Below are 26,325 nucleotides of genomic sequence, written 5' to 3'. Positions count from 1 at the left end.
CCCAGGTAAGCACAAAGGTAGTGAATAAGAAATGATTCCATGCAACTGAAACCCTAAGCATTAGGGAAGAAAATGAAAAAAAAAAAAAAAATCAGCACCGGATAACCTGAGAAGGCAGAGTGACTCATTCCCAAGGTGATGGGGTAGCATACAGTTCATGGGTAAACAGTAAACAGTGCTTGCCATCTACCATCCAGGCCCTGGCACTGCTTTGCAACGCAACCTCCTACCAGGCACTTCACTTCTCTCCTTTGCTGCTCCTACCCAGCTTTGTGAGGCTTATTTACATTGTTCATAAACTCTTGCAGGCAGGGACTATCTCTTACCCTGGCTTTGTATGCAGCTCAGCAAAACCAAACTGCACAGTCAGAGGCATTCTGCAAACAGTAAACCTCCCCCTCCCCACCACCCCAAAAAAAAAAAAAAAAAAAAAAAAAGGAAGAATATGACTGGCTTAGGAAATGCAGCAGCAATATCTATATATAACAAAAAAAAATTAAAAATTTTAATGTTCAAATGGTAGAACACACACTATGGTATACATATTAGAATTAGGTGAAAGAAAAATGAGAACCAAGAGAATTCTCAAAAGGGTAAGAAGAAAACCAAAACAAGGGGGGGAAAATCAAAATAATGACATTGGTAAAGAAGTAGATTTGCTAAATTACAAAAGATGAACAAACTGTAGAATAGAAATCAGGCTTCTAGCTTTCCTTACATTCATTTCATGGTAATAATGCCCTTATGCCTCAGCTTTTTCACAGTCTGTCCTTGTCACCTAACCTTCAGATCACCTCTTTGACTCTCACGCTGGTAAAAAAGAAGGCAGGAACTTACCTGACAATCTATCCCGAGAGCAAATGAGAATGTGGGAAAGAGGAGGAAGGAAATAAAATCCACCTATCTCTACTTTAAAATAGCTGACTAGTGCAGAAAGGAAATCACCCACTGAAGGTTAAGAAATAATAAACAAGTAATAATTTACTCCCTTGCTAAAAGACCAGGAGAGATGAAGCATAAACGCCTACTTCATCGGCTGTTGCTGGAGCATGGCAGTCCTACTTCATTCCTCAACACACATTGTAAAATCACAATCTACATCTTTGTGGCCATTGGCACAGTTCCTTGTTCACTTTTAAAACACCAATAATCAACCCTTGTTTGTAGTGTTTTCACATATTTAAAACAAAACCCTTGGGACACAAGAAGTTATCAGCATCAAGAATATCATCGTTTCTCTCCCATCCATGAAGTACCTTTGAGCCAAACAAGCTGTGATTTTTAAAAATGCAACTATTTCCAACACAACAGAGAGGGAAGCACATATGATACTGCTACAAGCCAAGGTGAGAGGAATAAAAAGAGTAATGACAACAGAAAATCTAAAATAAGTCCTGGCAAGGCACACGACATCAGGCACGAGAAAACCAAAGCCAGTTGGCTGTGACAGTTCTGTATCTATCAACTACTACTTAGCTAACACCCACCCATAAATAACTTCTTTGCTATTGCCTTGGTGATTAACAGGGTGCTGTAGATTTGAAATATTAACCTGAAGGACTCGAACACAGACCAGTTTCCTTGCACAGTGTTGGTGGAATTGTGAGAGTTGTTTTTCTATAACCTTCCCACCAGTGCCTGACAAATCTGGCAAGTGCCAGTGGGACCGGGGCTGTGCACATGCACTGTTTGAAAGCGTGGTATTTTTCTTTCACTTGGAAGAATGAAGAAGCCCTTGGCATCCCTTGTCCAGCTGTCTGCTGTTTCTGTCTCTCAGAAACACTTGGGCCAAGCACGGTTTGAATCTCTAAAACACTGCAAACTGGGCCCTGATCTGCCCCTCATAGCACTGGTCAAACACCACGAAGATCTTTTTCAGCCACCTTAGCAGGATTGCAGTCAGCCTCCTTCCCCAACGCTAGGGACCACAACTGGAAATTCCTTCTCCTCCAGAAAGTGCACCCTCTCACCCTGCTCCATTTGTCTTCTTCCCCAGCAGAAAGGCTCAAGAGGAAGGTGTAATGTTGAACCAGCAGGCGGGTCCAGGCACTTTCCTCAGGTAAGTGGTCTTGAAAAGTGCTCTGTAATTCCGTGAGTCACATTGGGTTTAGTGTCAAATGTCTTTGAGAACTCCATCTGCTAAAGCTGTGGGCACTCAACAGTTCTGGATAACCAGAGATTAACACACACATCACCTCTGGAAAATGCTTTCCCCTTATTTTTTCCAGCTTTTTCTCCACTCTTCGACCACTCATGCACCACATTTGCTCAAAGCAGCAACATCATTCCCCACCTCCAGGTTCTGCCCAAAGAGAGAAGGTATGGATGCTACACAAGTCTATCCCCCAGCTCTTGACAATCCAGTACAGGCTTCTGAAAGCTGAGGTCATTATTTGCATGCAGCCACTGCATAAGCAAATAAGGTGTTTAAGGACCTTTCAGAATGGGCTCTGAAGATTAGTTAATGTTTACACAGCCCACTGAAAATTGAAATGACTGTTACACGCTAAGTATTACCATCACCGGGGATCCATTTAAGTCAAAGCAGGGCAGACAGTGAAGGAAACAAAACTTATTTTTTCTGTCCAGCACAATTACTGCCAGACTTATGCATGCTAAAAACACCCAATAACCCATCTAACACAGTAAATTAATGTTTATGCTATTAAGTTTAGACAATCTTAAGCTGAAAGCTTTTCAAACTACAGGAAATTGCATGTTGCACAGGGACAACTGTATACAATTACAGTGATTTCATAAAATGGCAGAGATATAAAGCAGAAACTGAGTGGCCAGCAAGGCTTCTAAATCACACAGATAACAAGTATGTCCTGGTGGGCCAGGAGTCTACATCTTTCTCACAGCTGTTCCTAGAGACAGGAATCATATCCATAATCTCAAAATTCAAGACAACTCAGTGCATTGCACACCTGTATCTGTGAGGCAATAACAGACATGTCGTTGATTAACATGTATTATTACTGCCATTGTGTAGTCACCATACATCAGCCAGATTTATTGTTACCCCATCTTGCACCCCGAGCTGACACTCACGGTAAAGGCAACACCAAAAAGGACATGGAAATATTTGGACCAACCCATGTGTTTCTTTAGGGTGCAAAAGCTAAAAGAGACACAAAGAGCACAAACATGAAATGCAAAGAGTGCGATGCTCCCCCAGGCAGAAAGTTCCCAGCTGCTTTGCTGAAGGCCACGCAATATGTCTGCTTTATGCTTGTTTTCACGAAGGATTGTTTAACTGTACACTTAGTGCAGCTCGACATTGACACAGTAAACATCATCTTAATACAGCCTAGGTAAAGCTTTCAGCTTACCAAGTCCTGCTGCACGCTTTGTCAAACATCTGAAGGACTGCAGTGCCTCTGACTCTTTTCTGATGTCTTGCAGGTATAGAGTCGTATTGAAGGTAGTTTTCATGAATGCAAAACCAGGCAGAGGCTTGTCTAAGAGCTATCAGTCCTATTTTTTTTTTTTTTACCTGATTCATTGCACCGTTCACAGTACATTTTTATCACCAGTCTCCCTGCCACGAAACAACTCCAGAAGTGTCATTTGCACACCAAACCAGTGTATATTGTCCAATTCAGTTACATGGGGTAGATTATCGGGTTGTGTACAGCAGCTAAGCAGAACATTGACAGCTGTGCAGCCACATCTCAGCTGATACTAAAGAAATCTTGTCAGCAGCTCTGATCTTAAAGTAAATACACTGAAAAACTTAACTCCAATTAAGCTGAGGCTGATACGATTTTCTGGAATGAGCACTAAATGAATGTGGCTGATAACACCATCTTTACAAAATATCTTGTTTAGCTGGTCTTTAAAAGATTACATTTTCAAGATAAAAATGTTCTGACTTAAAGTGATATGTCCCTGCTGTCCATGTTCACAAAAATATGAATTTTGTATTTTAAGTTGTTTGTTATGCTTTGTTAATATGAAATCGCGACCCTGCATCACTGACATATTAGCCGAGCTCCAAATGACCTAATTCATTTTTAATATTTCATAGTTTGTTAAAAGCTGTAACGAGAGATCACTAACACGGCTCTGACACTCCCTGTCATGAATCAAAAGATGTAGGGAAAAGGTCATGTACTTACTAACTGGCACCAAACCAAATTCATCACTACAAAATGAGAGAACAGAAATGAAGACTGCATTTCCCATTATGCTTCTCTCTTTGTAAAAGTATCCATCAACTTGCATGACACTAAAAGCAAAATTTATTTACAGGCATGTCCCCCAATAAAAGGTCAGAGAGAAGTGAGAAAGAGAAGAAATAAGGATTGCAGCCTTTGTCTAAGCAAGTAGTTCCTTCCCTTTAAAGCATACTCAGCAGCAACAGCCTTTGAAGACCAAAAGGAGAAACAATTCCCAACCACATAAAGAAACTAACAAGTCCCTTATATGGCTAAGAATTGCAATGCCATTTTTTTTCCACAGCCTGAAAAATTAGAGCAAGAGGGGAAAATAGAGCAAACTTTAAACAGGCAGCTCTCTAAGCACCGGGGAATTCACACAGGCACATCATTCCAGCTTTAAGAACTGCCAAACACTTTCTTCTTTAAAGGGAAGGAGGACATTACACCAGGTGAGTCCCTGAAATCTAGATTTTAACTCTCCTGTTGTAACTATGGATACCCAGCTTTAAAACCGTTTGTGATGTAGCGGTACACCAGGCTCCCTTATCTCATCCTCTGGTGAAACGCCTCCATCTGAAGTCCCCTAATGTCCCTTTATCTCACAAGTCACCCATGCACCACTGCAAGGTTTTGCAAGCTCTGCGACTGCACATCAAAAATCCTGCCCTATCCACTGCATTCTCAGCCTGCCTTTCACCCTCCCATAATCCTGGCAGAAATGTTGCCAGCTTCTCAACAGGGAAGGCAACTAGACTGCATCACATGTTGTTCCAAATAACCAGAGTCTCCCACAGGCCAGACACACGAGGCTCGATGGTTGGTCCAGTCCTGCCATCTCCCATCAGCAGGAGGCAGAAAGGTCAGGCTCCAGTGCAGTGTCCATACTGAGCTCTGAACGGCTCCGCCGGGCTGGTCCCTAAATATAGCCGGGCAGAAGAAGGGCTGGGAAAGTGGGTGGGTCAGGGAGCAGAACAGAAGCCAAATGAGCAATCAGTTAAATACAACAACATCATGTTGGTCCACCAGTAAGACTTCCCCTCTCCACTCTCCCAGGTTCTGCAGAGGACTATTTAAGCACAGATTCAGGATTAAGTCTATGAATGCAAACTCACAGAATAAAAGGAAACCGCTGGTTGATTTATACTTGGGGAAGGGGGAAACAAAAATCTGTTCAACAACTTATCTTCTTTAATATATTTGAATCACACAGGAGTGACATCACTTCCACAACATGACAGCACATAAATCATCATCAGCCACATGGTACTAACCATAAAACATGTGTCAGGAAGACACCAACAAGGAAGAAAATATCAGAGTGCTTTACATTGTAAACATGCAATCTTATGCGTCTTCTGGCTTCTACTATGATCTATGTATGTCAGGTGGTTTATTTAATTCATTTGCATCTGAATGAAGTCAATACAATTAACAGAGGAACCCTCATAAAAAATCTGTCCAAACAATTTCATCTGCATAAATATACCACAAATGAAGCGCTTAAAAATGTAAATATTTACTTTTTAATAAACTAACACATTTGATGCTGAAGTTAACTTTACAACAAATAAGCAAAGAGGGAATTTATTTCCACCATGGTTGCAAGCAAGCCCCAAAACAAACAAGATAAATAAGAAAGAAAAGGGGGGGAAAAAAGTCTTTCCACCCAAAAAGCAGGAAAAAATAATCTCTCTCTTATTTGACAATGTCAGACCCAAAATCTTTCAGCTAATAAAAAAAATTCTCCTAGACAAGATTAGACTTTGCTGTAAACCAACAAAATAAAATAAAAAATAAAAAACCAGTATGACTGAGGAATTTGATGGGAGCTTCCAATCTGCAGCGACAGATAGGACAAGCAACCTTTGCTTAACTTCTCCATTTAGAAACATTGTATCCTCAGAAAAGACCTACACAGAAAACTGACTTGTTTCAAATTTCAAAGAGGCCACACAGTATTTTTATCTTAAAAATTACATAACTAAAAGCAAAACCAGCTCTCTGATACTTCTGCTTGTGGATTAAGCCCACTTAGTCTCTTACAGAAATTGTTAATCTTCATTATAGGCGCTGGGCTCCGTGTGAGACATCTCCTATGGCAATTAGACTTCCCCTCTGTATAAATTGTATCTCAACTGGCAGAGACAGCAACAGACAAAGACAAAACATCTGGTTTATGCCGCTCATTCTCTAAAATTATAAATCATGATAAATAATGTTAAATAGAAATTATAGCCACAGCAAACACAAAATGCTGTTAAGTATCAGATGAGGTATGTCCTCAGCTCCTTGCACAGTGTAGAATCGTTTTGATTTACTCTTTTTGTTTCTTTTGTGGCTGTTACTTGTTTGTGGTTTTGTTAACCTGCATGTTGTTCAGCTGTCCTGGTTTTGCCATGGTGATCAGTATGTGCTTTGTGGGCCTGATTCTGTCTTGCTGAAGACAACTGAATCTTTTTCATTGATTTTTCAAAGGAATCTGAACAGATCCCTCTCACTATAACTTCTATTCAACAATGTGATTGTTAATCCTTTACTTAAAATATTAGTACATCATTCTGCATCAGTGGGCACCATTCCTGAGCTGATACCTGCTTGTTTATAACAGCTCTGTTTATAAAACTGTTTTACTTATAACCTTCCCTTTGTTACTCAATCTTGCCCATATGAGTGAGAAAGCAACTGCAGAACACCACTGCAGGAATACTCGGAGTATAGGCTCTGACAATATCTGAGTAAATCACTGTTCTCTGTCTCCCTTCTCTGCCCATCTGCAGTCTTCGGTATGGAACAACTATATCATAAAAGCTCTTATTCACACATGCTTTTGATATTACACTATTTAATCGCATACAGCTGTAGCTGATGAGGCTGTTACAAAACACAATTTTAATGCAGCACTGGAAGCAAATTCTTGAGACATTAACTATTTTCCTCTACATACAATTTCTAGAACTAAAATTATTTTCTTTAAAAAAAAAAAAAAAAAAAAAAAAAAAAAAAAAAAAACCCACCTATTTGCTTTTTTAAAAAGTCTGCTTCTCTTCCTGGACAGTCCAGAATGGGGTTGTTTGCAAGCAAACTCAGACCCTGCTTGGAGTACAGATAGTGGAAAATTCACTTCCCACCCAAAAAAAATTGAACCAGAAAAGTCTGCTTGCAATTATATGCAAACGGAATACTGTACAGGCTACTCACAGCAAGACCTGAAATGAACTCAGACATCCTACCTGAAATACATAATTTCTTATTTGTTTTTTAACTCATGGAGATTTAAGAACTGACATTCTCATGATTTTTACCAAGATAGTTGCAAGCATACATGCTTTCTTTGAAAGAACTTCATCCATTAAAAACCAAACCAGTTCATCTCTGAACCACTTGCACTTTATTTTGAAAGGGCACCTTGTAAAAGGCAATCTGAATTATAACTACTAACACACTTGCCACAGCAAGATCTTTGTAGCCTCATCTGGCAAATGCATGCAACTTCCATCTTTTGTTACAGAAATAAAATATCTGCTTGCAAAATAAACAGCAATAGAATATCATAATACATAAGTGTTTAAAGTAGTAAAAATTTGAATAATCCTTTTCCACAGGTTTGGTGTGGGGTTTTGTTTGTTGTTGTTGGTTTGTTTGTTGTTTTGTTTGGTTTTTGTGTTTGTTTGTTTTGTTTTTTATTTAGTGCTTTTGTTTGTGGGTATTTTTGGGTTGGTTAGTTTCTAATTTAAACAAACTTGCATTAAGCAAACATGAAAGGAAGATCAATCAGAAATTTAAGACCATTTTAATATATATCATCATGTCCCTAAAAACAACAGAAGTATTTTTATCAAGGCATGCAAAGATAAATGGAAAGCATTTTGCAGAGGAACAAAACTTTTATCTTCATTTTTGTTTCAGCCAATTGGCAAATACTAGAGCTAGATATTAATACTACCATCAAAATCATAGCCAGGCTAAAATACATTTAAATGAATTCGTATTCCTTTTGGGCAGCTCTCTGAGGCATTTAAAACATGCTGTGATATACTGAATCAAACAGGGGCTAAATGCGAACAAACTTCATTCCTAGAAATGCATTTCTCTATTTGTAAGTGTTTGCCTTTACTTTGGCACAATCACATGGGCTCCAGCTAGACTTTTGAGCTCTGGCAGCGATCCAAGCTGCAGATGGTTGGAAATGCAGCCTGAAATCAGTGTGTGGTTGATGAATTACTCCTTACACCTGACCCCTGCTTCACACCAGGCACCAAACACAATCTGAACACTACCAGCCAGAGAAGCCCTGTCAGGCATCTCCGTATCTGGAACGCTTTCTTCAAGGCCTTCTGTACGGCCAGATGGCCAAAAGTGGGGAATGCCGTAAACCCGCTAAACAGAAACGTGAGTGACTAAAGACCACGGGATTGGTAGGTAAAAGGTGAAGAGAGGCAAGAGCTTTGCACCGATTCCAAATGCACATTTTCTAAAAGACAGTGATGGAGCAAGGAGGAAGTTATGCTCATGCCACACAACTGAAGGGAGTCTCCAATTCCCTCGTGCCAAAAGATGACCTAAAAAATGTCAAAAAGAGACATAACACACACCCAAACCTATGCCCATAAAGTCAGTATAACAAAGTTAAACTCTTCTGAGTACACCTGTTTGAACTCTCCAATTTGTTTTCTACTCAGCTGGGGCATGTATCTGTCATTTCAGGAACAGGCCCATTAAGCCCCTCTTGCAGGTCAGTTTGCATCCCTTTCACAGCCACAGAGATGGGGGTTTATTCAGGTAGGTGTTGGGAAATCACACTTCTTCCCTTTGCACATGTTCACACCTGCATCAGGCACACAGAGACGGAGAGGTACTGTGGGTACTGTAAACACTGCCTCTTGTTTGGGGGTCTTTCTACCATCTGACTGGGTTACAGAGTCAACACCATGAGAGTTAAACTACCAGACCCAAACCGTGACTAATAAGTAGGAAATATCTGGAGAATGCATGAAAGCAAACCACACGGAAATAGCTGCTTAACTGGCACATTTTTACCCCGAGTGCAGGTATAGAGATCACAAACCAAACAATTCCTGTCAACAGGTAACTGGGGCACCTCCTCCTTTCTACCCAAGTGATTCAGGTTTCTTCAGTAGACTGTTTGCAAAGAAAGCTGACCCCAGCAAGAGGTCTAATCATAAGCTGCAGAGGACAAAGATAAAACACATCACCTACTAAATCAAGGAGAATTTTCCAAAGATATCCAGAGTTAATATTTTTTCCCCTTTTTCACATCATTACATGATATTTCATAGTGCTTGTTTTTGTTTTCTTCTGTGCTAAATGGCAAAGAGAAAAGAATTTGCTTTGGCAAGCAAGAAACAAAAGAAAGAAATTCAGACCATAATGCAAGATTTGGCATCATTAACATTCTACGTGACAATTTGCAACATACTCCTGTAAACCAGTTGTTTGAGTAGTTACACCATCAGCAAGGATGCAACTAAGGAACTTCTCTTAACACCTCAAACTAAAATATAAAACTACTACAGATTTCCATCAGATATACATGAGCTGAACCATCTCTATGCAATATATTTTGCAACAAGAACGCTAGGCTATGTTTCCCTTACAACAGTAATCAGAAAGACTTTCTCTGAAATAACCTCCTAGGACAATTGGACTTTGTCCCTACTCTCAGCATCCACCTAAAGAAGTTCCAAAAGTGTACGTTCAAACTGAAGTTGTCAGACAGCATCACACCAAAACAGAAATAAGGTTGTGTCTTGCCCCAAACTCAGTGCTTGTCCTTAAGAGACATACTAAATTCCAGGCAATTGTCTCATAAGGATTGACACCTTCTCCTTCTTCTCTTTTTTTGGAAGACAGTGGGTTTTCCTAAACATGGAATTAAAGTTTTAGCTTCAGTGGTGGCATTTGATAATGAAGTAGAACAAGTAAATGGACTGAGTGCATGCTTTGTGCTCCACAAAAGGCCACAAAACACTAAAAAGTTAAAGCAATCAGACAAACATATGGAATCCATTTTTTCTATTTATAATCCCATTACCCATATAGCTATTCATTTACACCCTTTCTGCACAACAACACGCTGGCCACGTTAGAAGACACACACACACAGACCGTAGGCTGGAGCCCTGCGCAGCTCCGTGCTCCCCCGTGAGAGGGACGTGATGTACAGTAATGCGGCACTTCTCAAAGGAGAGCCAAGGCAACCCCACCAAACAAGCAAAGCAAAAGCAGCACTTCACCCAAACGCTCTGGGGAACGTGAATTTCCAAACTTTGCCTGTTGAACACGCTGCCACTCCGAATTTCAGAAGCTGTACAGAAATGCCGTAAGAAAGCCCAGAATTTCTTTCTTAATTACAAATGAATGTGCACCCTCCCTCCCCCCACCAGCATGCATGACTATGAGTATAAAAACACATTCTTTCTGTAGAGCTGAATCCTACCATGCTTGGTACAAAGAGCAGTTTTTGGAAAATAAGAAGCTGAAGTTCTCAGGCCGGCTGGAATCATACAAAGGTTTATTTATACGTGTTGCTCCAATAGGGATGATAAAAGATACAGCTCTCCACCACAAGATTATTTGATTACCCAACTATTAGCTTTAGACATACAATGGATCTAACTGCTTTAAAATGTCCCAGAAGCTGATGGCTAGCTTTAAGGTAACAAAATCCAGATGCTGCCTGTCTGCAGTACTTTAAAGTCTTATGGTCTACAGAAGAGAAATACTTGCATCTGTATATATATATATATATATGTGTGTGTGTGTGTGCACGTGTATGTGTGTTGATTATTTAGAGTTCATGTACGCCCTTAACTGTGGGTCAGGGAAAATAAGAAATAAGAAAAAAAAAAAAAAAAAAAAAAAAGGCGTATAAAATGTATCACCGATTTGAAATTTTACCTGTCCTTACTATAATAGTGCAAGTGTGCCAAGACTGATGCACATGACTTTTCACAGGGTTGATAATTTTATATACTGGCTATAAAAATGCATTTAAATTATTTTTTAAAGTAAGGGGTTAAAAAAGTCATGGTACAGAAAAGCTACTTATCTACTTTAAACTCAGATATAAGGTTAATTTTCTCAAAAAGCTTATTTTTACAAAAATAAAAAAAAAATGAAGACAAAAAGAAAGAAAAAGGACAACTGGCAAAATGTAAGCTACATGAGTAAAAGGGATGGAATGTCCAATATTTCTCCTCCAATACTCGAGGCTATTGTTCTTTCAAAAAAACACCATCAATTGTTTCATGTCCTTGGCTTGCCAGGTTTTGAGGAATAGCATCAGCCTGCGTCCCCCAATCCCCCAAACAGTTAAAGCTATAGGCAATATTGCAGTCAAGCTAGTGACGGGCTGCTGCTGCTGCAACAGCAACATTACACACTAAACGGTCACAAAGGTAAAATGCTACTTGGATTGACCTTGAAAGGAAAGGGGTAAGAAATGATAAATTTCACGTCAAAATACAAAATTTAAAAAAGGATTAATTTTTTACCAAAAAAATAACTGCATGATGCAGTGAAAGAAACAGCAGAGTAGAGAAGTGAGAGGTAAGCCCGCCATGAATTACAAGGCTGTAATCATACTGAGTGTCAGCTTCTGGTGTCATCACAACTCCAACCAGCCTGAATCGCAGTTTTTTACAATTAGTTAATTTATATAATGCAGTAGTCAGGCTATAAACGTTAACGGGAAAGTAATTTTTATTAACAAGGAATATAATTTATCCTTTCACAACCGCAGCCGGATCAACGTGTTTCAAACCAAAAGTCTGGAGAAGTCAGCCTCCCTTGTGGCACTTCACCACACACAGTCGCACGCATCAAATGTCCCATGTGTTAAATGTGCCACAGGAGCGCAATGGGTATACGTGCACGCAGTACCATATGCACACGTGTGCGCCCTGCCTCGGCTTCTCCCTCCGAAAGGATGTGCACTTATTTACTGAAACTGTTAATCTGTGGCTCTGGATGTGTATTTTTTCCTTTTTCTTTCCTCTAAATTCAGTGTCCTGACAGGTTTTGCAAACTTTCGGTTTAGGGCTTTCTTTTGTTACTGTCCTTTAGTCTCACAGGAAATCTTTTCAGAGAGCAGGCTATTATACAATGGCATTATAAAAAATAAGGCTTTAATTAACTAACTCATGGCCAGGTAGCATAAACTTCATTCAGGCTCTCTAGGAGAGGCCGGCCTGCTTTCCAGTCTGCTGGCATTTTTAAAAATATTAAGAAAAGGAGAAAGAAAACAGAAGCGTCCGCGCTTGGATGCACTCTCCAAAAGTAGTTACCCTCTATTTCTAGACCTTTTAAATGCACCAGAGTACAGCCATATCACCCTCAATATTTAATGAAATATTAAAACCAGTGCAATGCACTGAAACAAACTCCACCAGATTTACAGACGGTTAGCTCTGAGCTCTCCTCCGAGCTCCACAGCATCTCCTCCTCAGCTGATTAAAAGTTTGAGTTGCCACAGACAGCTTTTCTAACAGCAAAATGCTTTCAAGCTGTGAATAAACCGTAGAGATCACTGGAAGACCCACCAAAAGTGTTTCATGTCCGATGCTGCCGAGAGCAATCTCTATCCCATGTCATAACAAACACGCTACCTGCCCGCTGTTACGATAGCGTTAACCGCACTGTTCTCCCCAAACAATAAAAGGAATTAGCCGACGCCAGCAGCCCTCGGGGAAAAAAAAAAAATTAAAAGAAATAAAGAAATAAATGGAAGGGCAGACAGTAACCTTCCTGCCTCTCTCACGCCTGCTTTCTGCCTACCGGCTCCCTTCTGTGTGACAGCAAACCCGAGAAAGAGACAGAAAAATCGCCGAAGAGAAGAGGCGAGCCCGCAATTCGCGCGGCTCTGCTCTCCATCCCCCGCCAGGCGCCCGGCCCCGCCAGCCCTTACCTTGGTTTGGAGATAGTGGGGGTAGTAGTAGGTGTACTGGGGGTACATTGGCTGCTGGTCCAGGCGTTTGCCCATGTAGCTGGAGTCCTTCTGGCTGGTGCGGGGAACTCGTTGGCAGGGTCTAGTGCCCCAGGGCCTTTCTTCCTCTCACGCCGCTATTCCTGACAGCGCGGGCGACAGAGGAGGCTGCCGAGACTTCCTCGCCGTCTACCGCGCGCTACTTCCAGCGCAGCCAAAAACGCTCCCGCACGAACATATACGCGTGTGTGTGTGTGTCCGTGTGTGTGTGCGCGAAGGGCTGTGTGCGGGTGTGGGTGCCCGGCTGGGTGGAAGCCCCGTGCCCGGTGCCCGCGGCGGAGCAGCCCGCCTCCCCCGCTGGCAGCAGCGTGCCTCCGGCGGTGCCCGCTGCCCGGCTCGGGAGGGAACCGTCCTGCGAGAGGAGCCGGGAAGACAGTGCAACTCCAAATCTCCGCAGAGCCGCTCGCTCGCTCGCTCGCTCTTCTCGTCCTCTCCTCGGCTCGCCCCGCTCTCGAGCCCTCCCCTCTCGCTTCCCCACCCACCCCCCTTCCAACCAAATACAAAAAGAAAAAGAAAAAAAGAAAAAAATTTTAAAAAGGAAAAAATAAGAAAAATAAGGAAAAGAAAAATAAAGGAAAAAAAAAAAAAGAAAATTAAAAAAAAAAAAGGGGGGGAGGGAAGAGCCTTCCCCAGCCTAGTTGCCGCTGCCTCCCTCACGGAGTGACATGGTGCTCAGGGCTCGTCCTGTCTTTCATTCAAACCCCCTCCGCGCCGCGCCGCCGGTGGGAGGGACCTCGGCGCGCCGCTCCCCCGGGAGGTCGGCGCAGGCCGCGCGGCCGCCTCCGCGCCCCCGCCCGCTCCGCGCCCGCGCCCGGCCGGGCAGCGCCGGAAAGCCGCCCGGGGACCCGGGAAACCCGAGCGCCGCGGGCCGGGGGCGAGCGGGACCGGCCCCAAAACGCGGGTTTATATTTATTATGCTAATTAAAAAAAAAAAAAAATTAAAGGGAGGGGGAAGGTTCACGGAGCTTGGTCGCCGGGCAGGGAAGTCGTCGTCGCCGTCCTCCCCCTTCACAAAACTGCTCCGCACCGTCATCCGGCACTACGCGGAGAGGCGACCCCGGGCCAGACATATTAAATACATACTTTGTTAGACCGCTTATATAAGACTCGGTTTATTTAAAGTTGGAACAAAATGGAGGAAGAGGGTAAAGAGGAAATTCGGCCGGCCTGACGTGCGGGTGCCTTCCCCCAGACGTGTGAAAATACCACAGTACCACAAAAGTTACCCGCGGCTGCGTTTCCCCCGGCCGGGCTCCCCCGCACGCAGCTGCTGCCGCCGCCGCCCGGGCCCAGGTGAGGGCCAGGTGTGGCCCCCGCGTCCGGCCGAGAGCCCCACACCTGCCACCGATCCCAGGCGGGCAGGACCTGTGTCAGCACCGCCATCCCAAATATTTATCCTGCGAAAGACTCGAAGGAAGAGTTTGTCTTACAACAGGGCTATAAATCATCAGGAAAAAAAGAGTGCGTGAATAACAAAACGTTTCCTCTTGCACGCAAATCCTAGCGTTTCTCCTTTTTTGTAATAACTTATTTCTTTAACATGTCATCAGATTCCTGAGCCTTTCTACAGTGGTTTTGCCTATTTATAAATTTTTTGAGGGAAAAAAATGTGGGGCAGCAGTTTCTTTTTGTTTTTATTTAAATCATCCATAGTATGGCAGCGGGATTGTCAGCTGCTGTATTATCAACCAAATTGCTTAAAAAAAAAAAAAAAAAAAAAAAGGAATTATAAAAAGAATTTCTTTAAAGGGACACTTCTCAAGGCTGGCAGAGCTAAAATTAGACTTGCCAGCTGTGTTTTGGTTTGTGGGCACGTGCTTGCACATGACAGGAACATGGAAATATCACGCTTTACTCTGGCAGTTTGCTGTTCTCGTAAGCAGAGGGTTTTGTTAAGGACTCCCATAAGTGCCCCATAGCCAGTCCGAAAGGGCAGTGCGGGAAAGCCCTTTTGGGACTCGAAATGCTGCCTATACGCTGCGCTTTCATCACCAGGCATTCACAATCGTTGGTACTTAGGTACCAGCCCCCTGCCGTACAGTGGGAACACCGTGCCATGCTCGCATAGGTATTTGCCTCCTGTGGCAGGAGAAAAACTTTCGCAAAACGAGCGCTCTGTTCCCAGAGCAGTGTACAGGCATTCAGTGGATGCACACCTGGATGAACCCTGTGGAGCACTACCATTGCCCCAGTTTCCAACAGATGCAGAAGAAAAGCTTGGTTGGGTAAACTACTGAGTATTTTCATTCCCTATCATTAGTATTATTGTCGCTGGCTGGCCAGGACCATGTGGTCCCTCTTCTGATGGTCCCTCTTTTTCATTCATCTTCTCTTCTGAGCAGAGAATTTAGAAAAAAGATAGGAATGGTCGGAGAAGCCTGCAATCCCCGTTTCCCAGCCCCACGGTTTGTATCACTGCTCAGCTTTAAATACGCTGCCTCTCATTGTAGTGCATGATGCTCGTGCTTACACTTTCTTCTCCCCCCGCCCGGCTTCCCTGAGGGTGAAATAGACTGTTTGAGGGTTGGGCTCTGCAGAAGTGAATAGTGATTACTTGACGGTACGTGATACTTTGAGCCGAGACAACTTTCAGATTGTTCTTTCAACTGCCAGAATTAAGTTGTTGTGCTTCTCTCCTCACCTTCTCAATTTTCCCTCAGGATATTAATGCAGTTTTTCTTGCTAAGCGGTTTGCTTGTAGACGTGGATGTAACCAGATTTGGGAGAAGAAAGAACCTATGTGTAGAGGGTGAAATAAAAGATAAATACCAAAGGAAGTAGAAAACTGTGCGTTCTGACCAAGAAAGCTACACGAACACGCAAGTTTTCCCATGGTCATTATTTTAAATCCAGGAAGGGCTGTTTTGAGTACGTCATCCAACCACTGTGAGTATTTCAAATCATGCCATAAAATTTCAACCCAAGATTTCCACACACTTCCCCATCAGATGCACTGGCTAGTAGCTCCAGCAGTTCCAGCAGCTGAGGAAAGGTGGGAAACTACAGGAGAAGTGAGACTATTATCTGAGTGGGGAACAGCTCCACCTTTCATCTGATCTCTGTCAGCAAAAGTCTTCAATATGCAGATGCTTTGGATTTCCCTTTTCACCTGTAATCCTGACCAGGTGCTGAGCAGCCTCTGCTGTTTGCTCTGAGTGCTCAGCATCTCGCATGATTGAGCCTTCAGAGATGCAAGACAGACTGGAGGCAGCAAAAATAGGAATTCAATATAAAAGAGTGGGGGGCCAAGGGGAGAAGACAGGAGGCAATATAGCATAGCAAAAATGCAAATGAACAGCCACAAAAGCAGATTTAGATAGCATACAGCCTCTGAACAAATGCTAGTGCTGGAAAATGGAAAATTTCCATTTGCAAAATACAGACATCAAAAAGATCATCTGTGACTTGGGAGCACACTGTTTAAATAGAATCCCCTTCATTTTTCTGGCCTGTGCATTTGAATAACTGAATCCACTTGCAAACTGAAATAGCAGTTTGCCTACCGAGTGTTAAGTATAAATGTTCCTCAAAAGAAAAGACAAGCTGTTCGATCCCAGTGAGCAACAGTGAGCAAACTTCACAACTTTTTTTTTTTTTTTTTTTTTTTTTTTTTTTCCTATGGGAGGGCTCATTATCAAGCTACCTCAGCCTGGGAATCCAGGGAGCCAGATCCCAGCACCTCTGCAAAGGTGCTGCTGCCACTACTGCCAGTGACCTGAGGGCAGATTCAAGAACCAGGTGAGCAGTAAAGATCTCTTCAATGGAAAGTTTAGAAATGAAATTAAATAAATGGGAACACATCATCTGTAAACTTGACAGCCAAGTACATTCAAAGACAGGCACCAAAGGATATTATTAACCCAGCAACAACTGAAGCTGCGGATAAAAAACCTGGAGTTAATCAACTGAATGGGGAAAAAAAGGGAAAAAAGAAAGAAAGAAAGAAAGAAAGAAAGAAAGAAAGAAAGAAAGAAAGAAAGAAAGAAAGGAGGAAAGAAAGAAAGAAAGAAAGAAAGAAAGAAAGAAAGAAAGAAAGAAAGAAAGAAAGAAAGAAAGAAAGAAAGAAAGAAAGAGAGAGAGAAAGACAGAAAGAAAGAAAGAAAGAAAGAAAGAAAGAAAGAAAGAAAGAAAGAAAGAAAGAAAGAAAGAAAGAAAGAAAGAAAGAAAGAAAGAAAGAAAGAAAGAAAGAAAGAAAAAGAGATTACAATAAAGAAAAGAGACTCGTTCTCCTGACAGCTGGAAGTACAGAAAAATTACATATGTTTGGATATATTTTTACCTGTCATAGAATGTAGATGTCTTCATTCACAAAAACTGAGTCAAAAGAAAAAAGCACATACCTACTTTTATTTGATGAAATACAATTCTACATACACTTCTTTTTTTAATAAGTTTACCTATCCTACTAAAACCTTCTAAAGTCATAGGTAGCAGAGTCAGGGGGCAATTCAAACATTTTCTAGCTTTTTTCTCTTGAAAAGCAGCAGTAAGTATTCTAGAAGATTTTACTTCTGCCAAAATTATGTCAAACCTTTCTAAGTTGGGACTAGAGAAATAGAGATGCCACCACCTAAAGCAATTTAGTAGGTTAAAAACAAAAAGAAAAAAAAAGAATAATTATATTTGGCTTACATATTTTACCCTGTCTCTCTACTTTTGTTCTCTGTATTTACTCATTAAAGCTATTACAAAGGAGACCATAGTGATGCCTGACAGCTTGTCTACAATGGATTACAAGAAGAGCACCGATTTTTAGATCTCTCAGCTCCTTTAGTCCAGCTCCCCTAAAACTATATTGATGAACACAGAATTTTACTATTTGATGGATCTTTTATCAAGCTCATTTACCTAAGGAGAGCTAACCAAGTTTCTAAGAAGGGACATATCCTGGCGCAATCATCAGTAAAGCATGAGATAGCCACGGAGAAGGTGAAAAAGCACAGAGGATCAAGACGCTTGGCTTAACAATGACCACATTAAGTGTCTGGGATTGACAGAACCTCTCTGAGTTGGGGGATGCCACTGTTTTCAGGTGAAAGGAAAGCACCTGAAAACACTGGAGGTGGCTTTACCCACACACACACACACACACCCCTTCCCTGCCTGCATGAATAAAAAACCCAGCAGGTTTGCTCTCCAGTCTTTAGCACTAACCATCACAACAGCACAGTCTAGAATTAGGCAGAGCTACAGATGGCCTAAAGTAAATCTGAAGGAGTCAATGGATAAGATTTTGGACAATAGCGAAGAATTGCCATCTATCATCATACTTCATAATTTTTCTCTTTATCATCTTCTGTCTTCACATTATGGCTTAGGGGTTTCCATTAGTCTACTTTTACCTAAACACTCAGTCCTAAAGGAAATCTTTGGACAGCAGCAGAATGAAAAATTTTAGATGAAAAGTGAACAACAATGAACATTGACTCAATTGTTTGTGTTTTCCACCTGATATAATCCCTTACATGCACAAGCCAATGAAATTAGCAAATAGTTGTACAGACTGAAATTATGCACTAATATCTTCCTTCTGCAGATGTTGGTAGATACAACCAAAGTAAATAATACATAGTCTTTTGTCTGCAGTCTGTTTCCTATACATCTCTGAGCACTTTGCAAGAGTTAATTCATCCTGCAATGTGGATGAGGATAAAGTAACATGACCAGTCAATGGCAATGCCTCAGTTGTGACAAAAAATAGGGGATTCCTCTTGTCCCCCGAAATCCTCATTACATGGTAAAAACCACAGAAAACATGACCAATGGGGCACAAGAGTGCTACTTTCAGTTCTGGAAGGGATTCACATAGAGAGAAAGCAGTGCAATGGCAATTGAAGAAATGGAAGAGCGACATTGGCTGTAGCATATCATAGGATCACACATCAGTAGTTTAGGGCTTTCAGAAAATGCCAGGATTGTGCGTGGGTTAGAAGACATGCCTTTCAAAGGTGGCATTTTCTATAGCAACTCCACATCACGAGTTAGTAAATATTGCATCTGGTCTTGAGTCTAAAGTCTTAGAATAAAAAAGGCAAACAAACCCCCGAACACTGAGAGGACGAGCCAAGGCCATTTCTCTCTTGCAGCATATTAACTTAATACTACCCGCATTAGATGTCGTGTGGTTCCAGAGGGAGAAAATTCTTCACCTCCCACCTTCCTCCCTCCAAAGTCCTGCTTACTAGTCACTTTCCCCATTCCTTGTTTACTTAAAATTAGATTGTAATCAGGGAACATGGGGGTTTTTTTCTCTTCAGGAAGTTTATTTCTGAAGGTAATGGGGAGACATAAATATGCTGCCTGTTTACTGAGGCTCATAAACATATACGAACACAGGCAATTAATTGTCACTGAAAGAGTTCCAGCAAACATGGAAAATCCTAGCTTTTTAGGGCATGTTTGACTAAATGTTCACCCATCATGCACTGAATTACTTAGTGCGATATTAATTTTGTGCTCCAGCTGAGGGTAATCACAGAACAAACTGGCATTATTCAAGTTACTCTGTGAAATTACAGCAAGGGTAAGCTTAAGAACAAAGGCCAGCAGGAGTTGAGCCTCTCGACTTGATAGGAATTATCTTTTCCTCTAATTGAAGTGAGGGCTGTTTTGTTTTGCTTTTTTCTTTCCTTCCTCTTGCTAGATTTCCAACTACACTCTTTGGCAGAAGGTCTCCTCGCAACAGGATTTTGTGCTGAAAGCCCATGAGCAGGGGCTCATCTGCCTGGGAAAGTTTACTGATGTAATTGCACCAGCATCCTCGACAGCCAGAGTTATACCGGCGTAATGCCTCATATGGGCATTCTTCCCTGGGAGTGATTATGCTGGTAAATGCCCCTATTTACACAAACCCAGACCTCTGGGTCCTGTTTTCCTGTGGGCGCTGCTGCTGACCTCCACCATGACCTTGAACAAACCACTTCTCCTCCTCCCTGTCCCTGTCTCACGAGTGGCAACTGCAACCCTTTATGGTGAGAACAATCTCTGTGTTTTTACAGTACCACAGGGGAACCTCAATTTTGGTTGGGCACCAAAACAACACAGCAGAAATATGTAATAATGTATGTAAAGAGTTTGCTGTTCTACCATCCAGACAGCTGCTATTAGAGAATTCACTGGCTGTGGATTTTTTTTTTTTTTTTAATGAGAAAAAGTTAACAATAGGCAAGAATGGAGGGTCATTTCAGGCGACATTCCATCGCTATCACATATAATAGATTCTGCTTGCTCCATACTTATATCCTCCCCAGCATGCCAAGACACATTTCTTTTTGTCTCTTTCATATCTGGCAGGCTTATTTGCCCACTAAGTAACAGTTTATCTAATGCTGGCTGTAAATAAGGCCTGAAGGAGCCTTTGATAGTAATTTCTATTTCATCTCCTAACAGACCCCCTGCTAAAACATGGTACAATTATGGCATTCCTTGCAATTTTGCCCAAAATTTCATTCAAAAGTGTTTGTAAAAGTGATTTTTCATTACAACTACTGGAAATTTTATGGTTTTGATGAAATCTCAAAACATTACCTCTTTTTTTTCTTTGTAGTTTAGTTAAAATTTGATTTTTTAATTTAAAATTTTCCATAGAAATTCTGCCTTGACCCAACTGCAATAAATATTTTCCTACTTAGTCCCCCTGAAAAATGAAAAATCAACAGTCTCTAAGACATTTTCAAAAATATCTTCAGCAAAACCTCTCTTTTATCTCTACACATGCAGGAAAATATTATTTAGGAAATATACAAATGAAATATCCTGATTTAAATCAGTCTCTAGGGAAATGTGTTCATCAGTTGTTTGTTTTTTAACTGAAATTCACGACTGGGAAAAGCAATCTGCACTTTAGCTTGTGCCAGTAAGCCCTACAGTAATTCTGAGTCTATTCAGTCTAAAATATTTTATAAATAAAGAAAAATCACAGGTTGGGAGGAACTGTAATCTTCAGCCATAACAAAATGCTATTCTTTTCCTTCTCACCTAAGCACAACCGGGAACTGAAGTGGAAAGCACATAAAAACACGTACTAGGACTGCTAGTGCCTTCTTATCAACATGGAAAGCTTCCCTGAAAGCATTACAAGAAAAATTGTAAGTGTCCACTAAATATGGAATCAAAAGACTGTGCGTGATGATTCCCAACAGAGGGGGAATTTCCAGCTCTCAAATTCTGTCTCACCAAGATAGGGAGAGAACGCATAGCAAATGGAGAAGTACAGTACTGGGAGTTGGGTAAAAAGTTCCATGTGCAGGTAAGCTGCAGACTTGAACCAATTCTCCGTTTTTCAAATCAGTTCACTCTTTTATAGGAATAATGACACTTTTTTGTAATGGACAGCTTCCATTTACTACAGAACCAATGCAGCCTGCCGTGCAAAATCAAACCTTATGTCACACTAGATTACTGTCCATCATAACCAAAGAAAATGTATTGAACTGAATATATTTGGTTCAGGAGACCTGTATTTTGTCAGCTGCAGTATAGCTCATTGTCCACTAAACAGTACCAAGCCCATTCTGAACAGAGTACACTGTAGAAATGTTTAACCTTCTAATCCTGGACTTGTACACTTGCCAGAAAAAAAGGGAGGGTAATACCTGACATCTAGGAAAATCAGGGTTTGGACGGACACTTTCCTGTACCAGAAGAATTCTTTGAGAATTTTTAAATAAGAGATCATTTATTTCCTGAAACAGGCAAATACTAATTATAGCTCAAATCTTCCCTTGTTTTCCTCTACAAATTCTTTTTTCTTTTGCTTCCTCCCTTCTTTCGTGCATCTTTTCTTCAGTCTTGTTCATCAAATATTTTTTGCCTTAAAAAGATCTCATCAAATCTCCACATTCTCCTTCATCTGAAAGTTATCTGGCTTGAGAATAATTTTCCTGCCTTCTTTTATGTATTCCAGCTGGAGTTTTTAATAAAGCACAAAGACTCAAGGCTACTGTATTTTTATTAGGAGATGGTGGAAACTTTATAGTGATTTCTCTTCACATACAGCAAATGTTCATCCCTATTGTTCTAGCCTATTTACCGCTCCCAACATCCTATTCCCAAACAGTTTTCACTCTTTAATCCTTCATCTGCTTTGGTTCCTCTTTATTTCTGTCTCTGCCTAACTGCCTGTCTTGCCAGCAAAAGCAGGCAAGACTTACTTTTTCTCAAAATTTCTCTTCATTTTTTTTTTCTGTTGCCCCCATTCCTCAGCCACTTTCTTAAGCTCCACTTTCTTACTTATGTTGCAGTTCTTTGGAAAAATATTCATGGGGGGGAAAAGATACCACTGCACTATTCTTTTTAACTTGGAAATCCATCCTGATGGAAAGAGATGGGAAGAGAGAGCACAGTAAACATCTAAATTCCTGTCAGACGAGGTGTCTTGGCAGGGTTGTGGACAGAGTCAAAATAAAGTAGAAGGTGAGAATATTAAGTTCATTAACAGAGGAAGAATTGGGTCTCACAAACTGAGGATCCAATCAATCTCACCTCTTACTGACTTCTTTTCAATAAAGGGCTTTAAAGACATTTCTGCTAAGTACAGATGTACACAGGTTCCCTTCCCCTCACAATTGCCAGTTGTACACCCCTGACATCAACCTGCTTGTCTTTTCAGGATCCTATGGCAGCAAAACATATATCAGCGTAAAACCTTAAGAGCAATCTTTGCCAAAGAATTCTCACCTCATACAGCAGGGTAAGAACTACAAGCAGAAGCCACCGACAGTGAGTAGGAGTTAAATATTAATCTTTTGATACAGTTTTTCAGATGAGATACTGACACAAATTCAGCTTGCAGATAATTTGCATTTTGGCCATTTGGTACATTCCCACCAAGCAAAGGTAGGTTTTCCTGTACTGTGAAGAGCAGGAGGAAAAACCCAAGCAATAACTTAATTTCATTTAATTGGGAAATTGTATTTTAGCAATAGATATTTCTTTGTGCTAGCCAATGTTTTATCAGAAGGGCCAGGAGTGTTCTGTCACTCTGGGGGTTTGACGTTTCCCATGGTCTCAGACATTCATTGGAGTGAAACACTGGTTTGTCAGATCTCTAGCACTGCAGCTGAGTATTTCCACCCTGCAGATCACATCCTCCCTTCGAGTTCGTGGTGAGAAATTTCAGTAAACCATTTGCCCTTTTCCTGGTTCTCAAGAAAGATGCAATTTTTTACCTGTGTTGGAATAAGGTGATGCCAAATGAAGGCAGAAATAGCCAAGCTCATTCAGCTGCTTCTCCTTGGGTAGTGGCTGGAAGGAGCCTGAAGGATGGCAAGGTTCCTTAGAACATGTGGAAGAGGGACCAGAAATTTGCCCAGATGGATGACTCATTCTCCTAGGAATGTACCTTCTACCTTTCTTGTGAAAACTTTCCAGGTTTGGCCACACAAGAAACACTTGAAAAGGCACTCTCCAGCAACCTCAGCATATATCTTCCTGAAGTGCCTATACCTGCTTCCCTCCCAGCTTCCATAGACATCTGCAGACAGACACAAAATGGCACCTTCCTCCCAAACAGAGCAGGAGGCAGGGATGACAGGCATGGCAGGAGATGCTGGCACATAACTCCAGCATTACTGTGAGGTATTGCACTATCTCTGCTGGGCTGTTGGGGTGCTGCCCAACACTCACTGAGATGAGGAGGTGTGGAGGAGAGGGCACAAAAGGAGACTGAGGAGTAAAAGAGGGATTTGCCGTGGTTACAGGTGAAGACAGTACATCAAAGCACTGGTGCTGTAAAAGGACCCCAGGATGAGTAAGCATTGCAGTCTGAGGTGGAGAAGAATGAAACAGGGATCTCAAAATACCGGTGGAAAATGGGACCTGAGATTAAGAATCAACTAAAATTGAGGATGAAAAAGCAGTAGTGATGGCAACCAGGTAGTCAAGATGATCCAAATCGATTAGGAGGGCTAGGCAGGACATGAGAGGAGCCCAAATGGGTGAAGGATACAGAGACGTACAACGGAAAAAAGAGGACAGCCCTTTTCCCTCTGCATCCTGGCTGTACCCTCCAAATTCCTGACATTATCCACTCCTCCGTTGTCAACAAAAATCATCTACACCCAGCTGCAAAGTGATCCAGCCCCTTCTAGCAGTGGTCCACACAGACTATTAAAATCTAATGCTGCCAGACTCTCCATGTCTCTGTGATAAATAGAAAGATTTCAACCTTGCTGACAATCCATTTGTCAATATGCCACAGGATGGCATTTTCAGGTTCCTGTATTTTTTAAAGCTAAAACCTTTTTCACATGTAAATTGAATTAAAAGAACAAGTGGGAAAATTCCATATGATCCCACATTTAAGGTTAATGAGTAATGGGATAATTATAACGAATAATAAAATGATAACGAGTGTTCACAGAGAAGCCCATTATAACTGCGTAGACAACCATTACTCTGTAATTTTATACCTTTTGAACACTTGACTTTGCAACCTTAATGCTTTTTTAACATTGTTTTTGCCTGTGTAATGATATATAACAATCTCCAGACACCATCTGCAGTCTTCATATTTCCTTGATACCTTTCAAACAAATTTTTTGTACTATGAGAAGAGGCAAGTGATTATCTCACTGAGCAACAGCTAGGAGATAGTGAGGGAGGCATTTGGTTGCTGCCTCTCTGCACATTCATAATTCCTATCACAACAGCTAGGACCATGCTACAAACTCTCGGGCTCGGTTCATCTTTTTTAAAGCCTCTGTTTTTACAGCAGTTTTGTAAAAATTTTCTGATTCTGCAGTTTGCTTCTCCCCTTGTTCTAACAGTGGAAGCCAAGCTAACAAGGTTTCAGGACACAATTAAATATTTTACTTTTTTCAGTTAAGGTTGTGGCGAGGCATCAGCAATTTCCTTCATTCCTTTCCATCTGACACTGCACTGATTTACCTTAGTTTTATGCGCTGTCCTTCACTGCTGGACTCCTGCTTAGACATGGTACTAGGCACATTTTTTAATTGGAAAGAGGCATTGCATGCTTACAGACTATCATCATATTTCAAGTTTACTGCTAGAAAAGCCAATATTAATAAGGGCTGTTTTGCATTTCTTCAGGCGTTACATATTTTAGCTGCAAATGTCAGCTTTTAGCAAGCTCTTAGATCTTCTTTCCAAAGTATTGTAATAATAATAATAATAATAATAAATGCCCCATAGGACTGTCCCAAATCCTTGTCACTCAAGCAACTCTGGGTCACCTTAAAGCCTCTGCAAGTCCCTGAACATCTGCATTATTCAGACTAGAATCCTAATGTGTACCATATAGCAACCACCACTACACTACCTGCATGCTTATATGCAGGTGGTTCTCTTGGCAGCTGAGATTTCTGTTTGCAATAAAAGAAAAAAAAAAACCACAAACCTGTTTGTAGTAAAGAGCAGACACTTTGGGGGGCCGGCTAAGTGAGCTGACTACCTGTGGAGCACACATTCTCATTTCCAGCCGCATGACCCTGAAGCAGTCATTGCAGTCTGAGTGGAAAAGGGGAGTTAACACTAAATAATATTAGATAAGAGTCAATCTCTAGTCAGCACTCTTCAAACAGCAAGAGAAACATGTCTTAGGTGTAAAGTGGGAGATCAAGTAGGAGGTAACAGTAGTGAAGAATGACAGGGCAAATGAAAGACCGTCCCTGCATGCTTCTCTGAATTGGTCTTTTTTGTTATTAATTTCTTGGCTATAAGAGAAAGGTGATGGATCCTATGCTCTCACTGTCACAGCAAGTCATTCCCTTGTTCTTCAGCACCACAAAGAACAGTATATGAACTTCATCATATTTATGTATCTATTTAAGGCAATAATTCAGTTGCTGCCTGCTTGCATGTAGGAAACACAGCAACACCTAGCTCAAGAAGAACTAGTCTTGTAACAGCACTAATCAGCAAGACAAAAAAAAAAAATCAGGTGATGTATGGATACTTAGTTGTGTAACTCTTACAAAGATGAATGAAAACAGATCCTCTGATTTCCAACATGCTGGATTGAAAAGGACCATCTCTGAACTGAAACGATGGATGGCTCTCTATGCGCACACACACATGATTCGAGTAGGCTGGTGGATGACAGGGTGCCATGGCACACTTGGTTCCACAGGACTGTCTGGAAGCAGCTGGACCTGGTTCAGCAGAACTCCCTCTTAAACATCCCAATAATTT

The 26,325-nt window shown here is 41.4% G+C and overlaps 1 protein-coding gene across 5 annotated transcripts in view; it reads right to left on the bottom strand.

Moving 5' to 3' along the window:
- Positions 1 to 26,325, bottom strand: part of RBMS3 (RNA binding motif single stranded interacting protein 3) — a 699,644-nt gene that overhangs the window by 425,611 nt on the left and 247,708 nt on the right. The window contains exon 1 of one of the 5 annotated variants that reach the window (XM_066320203.1): positions 13,093 to 13,758. The exons of the other annotated variants lie outside the window; for them this stretch is intronic. Coding sequence (XP_066176300.1) covers positions 13,093 to 13,167 — 75 coding nt within the window. The 5' untranslated portion in view covers positions 13,168 to 13,758. Of the gene's footprint in view, positions 1 to 13,092; positions 13,759 to 26,325 lie in introns of those variants that run through there. 5 annotated transcript variants of the gene reach the window in all.

Source organism: Sylvia atricapilla, chromosome 1, assembly GCF_009819655.1.
Source record: "Sylvia atricapilla isolate bSylAtr1 chromosome 1, bSylAtr1.pri, whole genome shotgun sequence".
Classification (NCBI taxonomy): domain Eukaryota; kingdom Metazoa; phylum Chordata; class Aves; order Passeriformes; family Sylviidae; genus Sylvia; species Sylvia atricapilla.
This window is presented reverse-complemented; position numbering and strand designations above follow the sequence as displayed.